The sequence below is a fragment of the Kogia breviceps genome, chromosome 3, assembly GCF_026419965.1.
Source record: "Kogia breviceps isolate mKogBre1 chromosome 3, mKogBre1 haplotype 1, whole genome shotgun sequence".
Taxonomy (NCBI): Eukaryota; Metazoa; Chordata; class Mammalia; order Artiodactyla; family Physeteridae; genus Kogia; species Kogia breviceps.
Window position 1 is genome coordinate 141,009,076 of NC_081312.1, and position 12,156 is coordinate 141,021,231.

General features: G+C 37.4%; 1 protein-coding gene across 6 annotated transcripts in view; it reads left to right on the top strand.

Annotated features, from left to right (window-relative positions):
* The window catches only part of ICE2 (interactor of little elongation complex ELL subunit 2), a 67,753-nt gene extending 56,083 nt beyond the window's left edge, over window positions 1–11,670 (top strand). For 4 of the 6 annotated variants that reach the window (XM_067029750.1, XM_067029751.1, XM_067029748.1 and 1 more), the window contains 4 exons: window positions 637–721; window positions 2,217–2,267; window positions 6,413–6,671; window positions 10,949–11,670. In XM_067029750.1, coding sequence (XP_066885851.1) covers window positions 637–721; window positions 2,217–2,267; window positions 6,413–6,671; window positions 10,949–11,071 — 518 coding nt within the window. In that variant the 3' untranslated portion in view covers window positions 11,072–11,670. The remainder of the gene's footprint in view (window positions 1–636; window positions 722–2,216; window positions 2,268–6,412; window positions 6,672–10,948) is intronic. The other 2 variants (XR_010839798.1, XM_067029749.1) reach the window with 2 other exon arrangements.
* The last annotated feature ends 486 nt before the right edge of the window (window positions 11,671–12,156 follow it).

Below are 12,156 nucleotides of genomic sequence, written 5' to 3' on the forward strand. Positions count from 1 at the left end.
TTTTCTATGTTAAGCAAATATTTTAGAATTAATACATATTTCTTTTATAATCTGACTTATAATGTCATTTTATTTTTTCTACAAATTTATGTATTTATTTATTTATTTATGTATTTATTTATGGCTGCTTTGGGTCTTCATTGCTGTTTGTTGCTGCTTTCTCTAGTTGCAGTGAGTTGGGGGTACTCTTCCATTGTTCACCGGCTTCTCATTGTGGTGGCCTCTCTTTGTTGTGGAGCATGGGCTCTAGGCATGCGGGCTTCAGTAGTTGTGGTTCGCGGGCTCAGTAGTTGTAGCTCAGGCTCTAGAGCACAGGCTCAGTAGTTGTGGCACATGGGCTTAGTTGCTCCGCCACATGTGAGATCTTCCTGGACCAGGGATCGAACCCACGTCCCCCTGCATTGGCAGGTGGATTCTTAACTGCTGTGCCACCAGGAAAGTCCCTAATGTCTTTTAAAAATACATCTTTAGTTAATAAACTTAATAAAAATATCTATTTCTCCTCTTTTTAGAATATAAAGTTACTTTACAATTATTACAGTTTTGTAAAAACATCTTTAAAGAGACTGGATAACTTGGCTTTTTTGTTTTTTAAATACTGCAATTGTTCTTTTTAAGTTTGATCTTTTATTTTAGGACATATTGATACATTTACTTCGAAGCTTTTCCTGCTAGAAGAAATCACCTCAGAAGAATTAAAAGAAAGACTTTCAGCACTCAAGTAAGAAGCTTTACTTTGTGGTGGGAATTTAAAAACTTAATATGATCACTAATTTTCCTTTATCTGTAAATATTGGGTAAGTTTAAATTATTTATTTTCAAGACTTGTAGTCCGTTTTTACATTGAGGCTTCCCCCTGACCCAGTTTGTGATCCATTTCACATTAATCATTTCCATTTTGAAATTAAATGTATTAGTGACACTAGTATTTCTACTTAAGACAAAGGAGGCTAGAACAACAGAGGAGTCTTCCATCTTGGTAGTGTATGGGAGCATAAGACTCTTAGCTCTCAGGGATGTACACACTCATTTGGACACCCTAACTTCTAAAAGTTTGTTCTTTTACCAACTATTACTGTACATTGGATTGAAATGAATTTAACTTGCATCTCAGAACTTTCCGGGAAGGACTGGTTGTAGTTTTATCTCCATTTTATGTATGAGGAAACTGGAACTTGGAGTGACTTTCCCCAGAGCATACAGCTGAATTAGGGTGACACCCTTGGTAGTTAATATGTTTGATTCACCTTGAAGGATGGGAAATTGTGCTGACTTTTATTACTTCCATAGTTCCAGCTTTGGGGCTTGTCATAGTTTTTGAAGCCTCCAGATTCAAACTTGAATTCTCTGCTTATACTTAAAAACATATACTTCTATTATAAGGATTGCTTCTTTTGAGGAGTAACTTTTAATTTACATATGTGAATAGAAAAACTTTTCCATACATTACTCACTGCCTTCTCTACCTCTTCCAATGAAAACCATTTTTAAATAAATAATAAAGGGAATGAATTTAGGTCTAGAAGAGATAGTAAATCAATATATTTCATTTCCCTTTATTCATTTAAAGTACCTCTCGGGCTTCCCTGGTGGCGCAGTGGTTGAGAGTCCGCCTGCCGATGCAGGGGATACGGGTTCGTGCCCCAGTCCGGGAAGATCCCACATGACGCGGAGCGGCTGGGCCCGTGAGCCATGGCCGCTGAGCCTGCGCGTCTGGAGCCTGCGCTCCGCAACGGGAGAGGCCACAACAGTGAGAGGCCACGTACCGCAAAAAAATAAATAAATAAATAAATAAAATAAAGTACCTCTCAATTCCTCTGGTTACCATCACCATCTCTAAAAGGCAAACTCTTCTGCAGATAAGTTCTACTAAAGGCTTTTTAAACTTTTAATCTTTAAAAAAATTTTAAACTTATAAACTTCTCAAAAAGTTTATAGTTTCAGTATAAAATAATGATCTCTTTACAACTACTCTGACTCACACAAGCCAAATAAATACTTTATGATTTTGAAGAGAAATCAGAAAATGGCAAAAAAATTAAGTAAATATTATAAGTGAATCAAATTAGAAATAAATTTTGGTGTTCTGTGTTTTACATTATTTCATCTGTTGTTTTTTTCTGCTATTGAGGATATTTCTCTTCCTGAGTAGCTAAAATTGTTAAGAGTAAGTTTTCTTGTCACTTAATTTTATATAGATTTCTTCTGTTTCATAGGATATCAAGTTTATTTAACATCCTTCAACACATTCTAAGAAAATTAAGTAGGTAAGTACTTTGGAGGCATTTTGCGTTGATATGTCTAATTTTCTTGGGTGAAAATTCATAGAAACTTTGAATATATGTTGTTAGGAATAGATAGAAAATAACCTAGAAATACAGAATTTATTCTACTGTGTCAGAGTTGAAATTGTGAAAATATAAATAAGAAGGTAATATAATACTCTGGTTTTAATGAGCTTGCAATTACATTTTTCTGTAAGGCTATTGTAATGGTTTCCTATTGCCACTATAACAAATTACCACAAACTTAGTGGCTTTAAATAACACAAATTTATTCTATTATAGTTCTGGAGGTCAAAAATCTGAAATCATTTTCAGTGGACTAAACTTGTGTCAACAGGGCTGGCTCCTTGCGGTGGCTCTGAGGAGACAGTTGTTTCCTCACCTTGATTTTCAGCTTCAGTGGCTACCTGCATTTCTTTTCTTTTTTAATTGAAATATAGTTGGTGTACAGCATTATGTTAGTTTCAAGTTTACTACATAAACCTGCAAGTGATAGGACATTTGCAAACATTGTGAAATGATCACAATAAGTCTAATAACCATCTGTCCCCAAACAAAGTTATTACAATAATATTGATCATATTCTTTATGCTCTGTGTTACATCCCTGGGGCTTATTAGTTTTATAACTGGAGGTTTGTACCTCTTAAATCCCGTTCACCTATTTCTCCCTACTCACACCACCCGTAACCGGCAACCACCCTTTTGTTTCTGTATCTGTAAGTCTGTCTTCATTTTGTTTTGTTTGTTTCTTTTGTTTTTCAGATTCCACATATAAGTAAGTCATGTGGTATTTGTCTTTCTCTGACTTATTTCATGTGGCATAATACCCTCTAGATCCATCCATGTTGTTGCAAATGCAAGATTTCCTTTTTTATGACTGAGTAATATTCCATTGTGTGTGTGTGTGTGTGTGTGTGTGTGTGTGTGTGTGTGTGTGTGTGTGTGTATCATATCTTCTTTATCCGTTTATCAGTGAACACTTAATTTGCTTCCATATCTTGGCTGTTGTAAATAATACTGCAGTGAACGTTGGTGTGCATATATCTTTTTGAATTAATTTTTTTGTATTCTTGTGGTAGATACCCAGGAGTGGAATTGCTGGATCATATGGTAGTTCTTTTTTTTTTTTTAATTTATTTATTCATCTATGGCTGTGTTGGGTCTTCGTTTTTGTGTGAGGGCTTTCTCTAGTTGCGGCGAGCGGGGGCCACTGTTCATCGCGGTGCGCGGGCCTCTCACTGTCGCGGCCTCTCTTGCTGCGGAGCACAGGCTCCAGATGTGCAGGCTCAGTAGTTGTGGGTCACAGGCCCAGTTGCTCCGTGGCATGTGGGATCTTCCCAGACCAAGACTCGAACCCGTGCAGGCAGATTCTCAACCACTGTGCCACCAGGGAAGCCCATACGGTAGTTCTATGTTTAATTTTTTGAGGAACCTCCATACTGTTTCCCAAGTGGCTGCACCAATTTATAATTCCAACAACAGTGTACAACGGTTCATTTTTCTCCACATCCTTGCCAACACTTGTCTTTTTGATGATAGCCATTCTGACAGGCGTGAGGTGGTATCTTATTGTGGTTTTGGTTTGAATTTCCCTGATGAGTGATGTTGGGCATCTGTATGTCTTCTTTGGAGAAATACCTATATATCTTAACTTGTAGCCCCTTACTCCATCTTCAAAGTACATCACTCAAATTTTTGCTTTTGTTGTCACGTTGCATCCTTAACTGCATTTGCAAAGCCATTGATGGGTAACATTCACAAGTTCTGGAGAGAGGATGTAAACATCCTGGGGGAATATTAGTCAGCCTTCCATAGCTATATTGTTTACATTTTCAAGGTAAGGAAGCAACATAGAGGCTAGTCACTCGGTCCATAGCAAATCTTAGAATATAGATTCTCCACGTGATCATTTATCAAACCATTTCATTATATGAACCTTTGCACTCCTTGTCCTACGCCCTTACCAAAAGATAAACTAAAAAACAATTCAAGAATTTGAACAAAAGGTCAAAAACCTCAAAGTTCTAGCTCTCCTACTTTTTATGCAACTAGATGTCAGTTTCCTTATTTATAAAATGATGGTGTTGAGTTCAGTGCTTTCCTAAGTACTCCTCAGTTCTGTGATTCTGTGGCAAGATTTTTGCTTTATATATCCCATTCTTCATGTGAAGTAATGCGTAAACACGAAATTTGCCAAGTGCTTTTTGAAACTTGAATATCAATATCTTAGCTTATGCATTAATTTTCAACTGCAGCTGTGACAAATTGCCACAAAATTAGTGTTGACAACGGGAATTTATTGTCTTGCAGTTCTGTGAGTCAGGAGGCTAACAGGTCTTCCCAGGCTGAAATCAAGGTGTCATTTTTCTGCCTTCTTTTCTGTAGGCTCTGGGTATGGTCTGTTTCCTTGACTTTTGTATATTCTAGAGGCTACCTGCATTCTTTGGCTTGTGGTGCTCTTCCTTTCCTCCCTTTTCAGACTTTGGAAGGCGAGTTGAGTCCTCCTCACATCACATCACTCTCACCTCTTTCAAAGCCGTATCTCCCTCTGAGTCTCTTCTGCCTCCCTCTTCTACATTTTAAGGACTCATGGTTACAGTGAGCCCACTAAAATAATCTAGGAAAATCTTACATTTTAAAATCAGCTGATTAGGAACCTTAATGTCACTTTAATTCCATCTTAATTCCCCTTTACCATGTAATGTAGCATATTCACAGGTTCTAGGGTTTGGGATGTATGTTTTTTGGGGAGGCCGTTATTGTGGCTACTGATATTTGTATCCATCCATGTACATTGCTGCCCCCATGCAGCACTTTTAAGATATTCTTTCTTGAACTGTCTCATTCTCCATGAATTCTCTCTGTAAAGCAAAGCATTCTTCATTTTTAGTGAAGGAGGTTAAGATACAATGTTTCACTGATAAAAGCTCAGGGTTTGAAATGTTACTTATTCCCACTGTCAAATCAATTATTATTCATTTCTTTATATGGGAATAGAAAATGATTGGGGGAAAATTGCTCTGAGAATAAGAATAGTTCTCTGAACCACTTTTGCCAATACCTGTTACTTCTCTGTTTAAAAACGGTAATGAATTAATGAAAAACTTATCAGGTTTGTAGGAAGATCCTTGTAAGTATGACTAATCCTTATTTTTAATGATAGATTGTGGGAAAGAACTGATATCTTCCATTGTACCTTTGAGCTAGAATGTAAAATCCCCCAAAAAACACAGTATATTAATCGTATCCTTTTAGCTCTTTATGTTGTTACACAGAATTCCTTAAAGCTTTCTAAAGAGAAAGGGAAAATGTAGATTTGACAGAACTTATTATTGTGACAATAGAGGATCATAATTAAGGGTATGGCTTTTGGTGTTCGACTGCTTGGGTTTATATCCAGGTTCTGCACTCAGAACTTGGGGCAAATTACTTAGCATGTCTGATTTTTCTTTATCTCAAATATGAGGTTAATAATTAATATTATTCCTTAAAGGTTTGTTTTAGAGAATTTAATGATGAAATGGATATAAACAGTACAGTCGTCGTTAGCTCATGATAAACTTTCAGTCCCTGTTTACTGCTTTGGTTGCTGTTATTCTCATGGCCCCTCGTATTGTGATTGTTCCATTGACTGTTTCTGCCACTTAAACTTCTCAGTGTAGTGAATTTGTCACATTCACTTTTCTATCTCTGTTCACCTATTAGTAGACAGAAAGTAGGTGCAGTGTTTGTTTAATTAATTTAAATGTTGTGTATAGGAATGGTACTATATGTATTCATGTACTCATATGTATATGTACTTTTCTTTATGTGTTGTCCATGGATTAGAGAATTAGGCAGACTGTTTCCCATTAAATTTTTGAAATTTTACAATTTAACTGATGTAACAGTGAAAAGAAAATAATTATATATCCTGAACTTGGAATAAGAACTAAAATGAGTTGCGAAAAAGGCATGAAAATAGTTTAAAAGATTCTTAAATCTTATTTGGTCATAAAAGTGTTTTTAGAGGTGGTATCCCATTCCTCTAATTGTTTTCAATTTTATTAATATATTATGATTAAGAAAGTGCTATTGAATTTGACACAGTGAACCAATGAGTTGAGTGTCCTTGTGTGGATTTAGCTTGCAGGAGGGTTCCTACTTGTTGTCTCACGCAGCAGAAGATTCTTCACTCCGGATCTACAAGACCTCTGATGGAAAAGTTACTAGGACAGCATACAATTTGCATAAAACACATTGCAGCCTTCCTGGTGTGCCTTCCAGTCTCTCAGTTCCCTGGGTCCCGTTAGACCCCAGTCTCTTATTACCATATCATATCCATCATGGAAGAATACCTTGTACTTTTCCACCTAAATCACTAGGTCCCACAACACAACAAAAGGTAAGATCTTTTTTGAAATTAAATGTTCCATTAGGTTGTTTATTATTAATCTGTTTCACTGACTGTATAATATTGCATCCTGATGTCCACATTTGCCATGTTAATCACAATACCATTCTAAAAATAATATCTATAGGAAGCATAGATAAAGTTATATGCTCTACTGAACCCAGTCATCATGTCAATGGAACTTTTTATTTTTGTAAGGTTTATGAGTCAACTAAAGAAAATTCTATTAGCCTCCCCAGTGAGGGCATGGGTAAGGCAACCACATAGTTAAATCCCTATGTGCCTATGAAAAGCAAAGTTATAATTTTTTGGTAACTTTTATTTATGTATACTGTTTCATTTCATTAAATATTTGAGGCAGTTTGCAGAATACATGCAATAAAATTATGATGATACAATTAAAAGTTAATAAGTAGGATATGGGAAAATATAAAAGGAAGTGTTAGTAATTAGTGACTGCAGTGCCTTACTAAAAGTACAATAGGGACTTCCCTGGTAGTGCAGTGGTTAAGAATCCGCCTGCCAATGCAGGGGACACGGGTTTGAGCCCTGGTCCGGGAAGATCCCATATGCCGCAGAGCACCTAAGCCCGTGCACCACAACTACTGAACCTGCACTCTAGAGCCTGCGCGCCACAACTGCTGAAGCCTGTGCACCTAGAGCCCGTGTTCCACAACGAGAAGCCACAGCAGTGAGAAGCCCGCACACCACGACGAAGAATAGTCCCCGGTCACTGCAACAAAGACCCAATGCAGCCAAAATTAAATAAATAAATAAAAATTTTTTAAGTACAATAAAATGTTAAGATGTAAATTGTGTTTTAACGCTAAGTGTTTTATCACTCAATATTTTAGTTACAATTAATGTTATGCTCTTTATAGAATCCTTCCCCAGAAATACCAGTTGAATGATATTTCTCTATCTGAAACTTTTGTAAAACCATGGTTAGAGATACTCTTTACCATGTCACTCATTCTTTTTTTTTTTAAATTAATTTATTTATTTATGGCTGTGTTGGGTCTTTGTTTCTGTGCGAGGGCTTTCTCTAGTTGTGGCAAGCGGGAGCCACTCTTCATTGCGGTGTGCGGGCCTCTCACTATCACGGCCTCTCTTGTTGTGGAGCACAGGCTCCAGACGCGCAGGCTCAGTAATTGTGCCTCATGGGCCCAGTTGCTCCACGGCATGTGGGATCTTCCCAGACCAGGGCTCGAACCCGTGTCCCCTGCATTGGCAGGCAGATTCTCAACCACTGCGCCACCAGGAAAGCCCTGTCACTCATTCTTTATATCATGTAAGAAGTTCCAGTTTGAGTTTAGTTGAAGGAAAAGTTTTATTCTCTACAAGTGAATCTGACTGTTCAGTGAGCAACACAGTACATTTTCCTTCCCTGCTGCCAGAAATCTTTGAACCAAAATTATTGTCTGAGTTCTCTACTCTTCTCAATATGTTTACCACAGAACATCTGTCATGTGTATGTTTTTCACTTCTCCATTCTAATGTTATTACTGAGAGGATCCTTTTAGAAATGACAACTTCTTATACATTCTTAGTTGACTTTGGCCAAGAAAATATATAAGTGTGGTTAACTAGTTGGGACAAGTGAAAGAATGTAGAAAGTGAGTTATTAGTATTTTAAGTCATTTTAGCTAGTTTTTGTTGGTTATTTCCAGTTTAAATTTAATATAAGTAGTGATTTTTATAACCTCTTGAGGCAATATTTTCTTAACTTAAAAATAATTGAAAACTTTCTGAAGAGTTTATGTTATTTCTAAGAGAATGATTTTGTTTTAACTTAGAAAAGTCTGATTATAGTTTCACCTATAACATTTAACTGTGTGAGTGGCTTATTCCTCTCTAGTGAAAATGAACAGTTTAATGTCTTGACACAATTCCATGTTTTCAGGATTTGACCACATAAATATAAACAGCTTAATTATGTATATGCTGAGCATTTGTTGATTTGTGGTTTTTTGAAGATTTGTCCAAGGACAAATCCTTAGTGAGATTGTCTAGGACCAGGTTGTTGTACAGCCAAACATTAGGTACAGTAGACAATTAGCTAACTAGTGCTTGGTTTGATGGTTTTTTTTTTTTTTTTTTTTTTTTTTTTGCGGTACGCGGGCCTCGCACTGCTGTGGCCTCTCCCGTTGTGGAGCGCAGGCTCAGCGGCCATGGCTCACGGGCCCAACCGCTCCGCGGCATGCGGGATCCTCCCGGACCGGGGCACGAACCCGTATCCCCTGCATCGGCAGGCGGACTCTCAACCACTGCGCCACCAGGGAAGCCCGGTTTGATGTTTTTTTAAGCCCACGGAAAGTTTTTGGTGATCTCTTACACATCTCCCTACAATCTAGCCCTACATATGTAGGAATTACCCCATCTTTCTCCCTTACTTCCTCCTAGCAAGGCCATGGGAATGAGACTTTCTAGTCCTACCAAGCTAATAAGCACAGATGGGGATTCCATCTTTAGCAGCAAAGGAAAAGACAAGAGCTTCAGGAAACCCTGGGACATAAGATCTTATATGGAACAGAAATGATCTACTTATTTCATGATGTAAAAACTCATATGACAGATATCTCCGCCTATAATACGATTCCTTAGTCCCTAGTCCACTTGAACTCAGATGTCACCTTTGTGTAGTAGTACCTTAAGCACTAATCCTGAGAGATACCCCAGTAGAGCCTGTGTCTGCCTCTTTTTGAATCAAGCAGAGCTTAATAGGAGGATCCCATTTGCTTCCTGTGCTACTCCGGACTTCTTCTGGTTCTAGTGTTTTTGTAATGACTCTGCCTATCCCTTTTCTCCTTCCACAACTTTTGCTATAAATATGGATCACACACACACACACACACACACACACACACACACACCCATGTGCATACACACATACACATAGAGGGTCAAAATGCTTGCAATATGGTAGATTCAATTAGTGTGGTCAGTATACTTTTATAGTAGATACCAGTTGAGTGGGGAGTGGTATACATAATCTAAAAATCACAGCAATTTTTTAATCTGTATGTCAAAAAAGTTCTTCAGATTCAGACAGACAGACTGGCAGACTCAAACCCTAATTCAGGTTTGTCTTTTCTACTCATCTTATTGTAAACCAAAAAATGCCCCTAAAGAGACAAGATATTAGGTGAGGGTAGCTGGAGTTTGATTAGTGAGCCAGTAGCCTCTTGGGGCAATGCTAGTAATATTTCTGTTGTGTAAGGAATATGAGAGAGTGTGATTGGAATTACAATCATTTCCAGGTCTGAAACACACTGGAGAAGATGTGAAGAAATAGAAGGGGGTACAAGGTCACTAAAGAAAATAGAGGTAGATATGGACAAGTTCGGGGGAAATGGTTTCAGGCTGTGCAGCTTTTGTCCTTCTCTGTAAGGCCTGGCTTTCTCCGTTACCCCATTAAAAAATTTTATACTCTTCCAGTGGCCAAGGGGATGACAGTATTTCCAGACCTCATCTTCAGTGGGACTGCAGTTAGCAAGGGATTGCATCCTAAGAATACACTCTCTCTTCCCTAGACTGTGTGAGCTAAAAAGTGGGAGTGAGTAGCAACTTGTGCTGAGGAAGAGTAGATATTAAGGTAGAACCAGCACCCCAACAAAGCTTCTTCCCCCTGTTTCCCTCTTCCTCTTTTCCCATCCTCTGTAATCGCCTTCCAATTTTTCCTTTCCCCTTTTCTTTCTTTCTTTCTTTCTTGCTCTTCTCTTCCAGCCTCTGAATTTTCCTTTCAAATTGGGGTCTTTTTTCTTTTCCCTTCGTTTCACCTTTATTCTTTTTATCCTTCTTTTTTGGACTCTTCTGTTTTTCTTAATCTGTCTCTTTCTCCATTTCATAATTTCTTCTCTCTCTTTACCACCTCTGACCTTCTTATATTTCCTTTCCCTCTCTTCTGATTTTTCATTTCTCCTGCCCTTCAGTTTCATTATTGTAAGCACATAGCTCTAAAGGCCTGTCATTCCCTCATTTTCTCATTTAGCGTTTCAAACTTTCCCAAGTTTAGCACAAAGTGTGGTTTTCCTCTTCACTTCTCTCCATTTACCCTGATGTATCTCCTTCCCTGATTGTTATTTGAAAGTTTCGTACTTTAAAACTCTGTCAGATTAAAGCTTGCTTAGAAGCAGTTAAGTGGCTAGGGATTAAAAATATATAAAGGACCATTTGCAAGGTAATTAGTCCATGTGTAAATAATAGAGTTGACTGTGTTTAAGAATGTAAACATGTTAAGCCATCCCGTTCTTTGCTTCGTCTCTTAGATTGGTGGAACAAGAATGCCTACCCGCAGCCGCAGGAATTCAGTCTCCATGGAAACCAAAAGTCTGCCTGCTCAGCAAGTTGAAAATGAAGGAGTGGCTCCGAGTAAAAGAAAAATAACTTAAGGACTGTACCATGGAAAACGAAGAAAAACCAGTTATCACAACATTCAATTTAGAAAAGTTTGAGGGGAAATATACCTGAAAGATCTGTAGGCAAGAAGAATGTTTTTCTTTTACTGTTCTTGAGAGTTTTTATAGTGCCTCGAAAATACACATTGACTATGTGAAGCAGTGTTCCAACTAAAATGGAATGTTGTGCTCTTAACACCTGATATTTGAGGAAGCTCCAGATATGGTTTAACATTATCGTGGCAGGGAAATAAAGAGAGAAGAAAATATTTTTATAGTAGACCTTTTGCAAAAAATTGTAAGTAGGAAAATAATTTGCTTTTTTTGGAGAGCAATATTTATCATTATGTATTATGTTAATAATTTGAGTTGTATTGCCGGTCTGTTGAGGTTGGCTCAAAAGCTTAAATCTTGCCACTGTCAGAGATAATTTTGAGCTACGTAAACCTTATTTCTGACCCATCTGACAGTTTTAATATACTACTTTAAAATGATGATTGTTGCAGGTTAATGAAGTTAATATCTTTAAAAACTTGGTGAAATTGCATTGCAGAAGCCAAAAAGGAAAATAAAAAACTCTCTGCCTCTGAAAATTCACAAGTAAGTTAACAGTTTTCTGTTGGGCAATCATCAGTTTGTTTTAAAAAAAAAAAACTCTTGTGGTGTAACAGGTTCGGTGACAAATGCCTCTATCTCTTGGCACAAATCCTGGCTAAGTGTTGAAATACACTACTAAAAGCAAAGAGATGAGTATAGTTTCCAGAAAAATCTCATATTTCAACCAACAAGGCTAATGTGTGGTAAAACGGAAGGTATTTTTCTTCATCTACACTGATTCATTTAAATTTTTCAGGACCATGGAGATGAATTTGGAGAAGGGCATGATCAATTGATGTTATTATAGCCAATAATAAGAAGGGATGGACTTATTTAACTTTTGTATTCCTCTTCTTTAATGTGCACTAAATATGTGCATCTTTTGTAAAATACAAGCTTTGTAATCTAGGGCAATATTTGCTGTGTTTCTGGAATTTTTTATGCATTTTATATTAATACAAGAAACTAGTCCTAGAAACCTC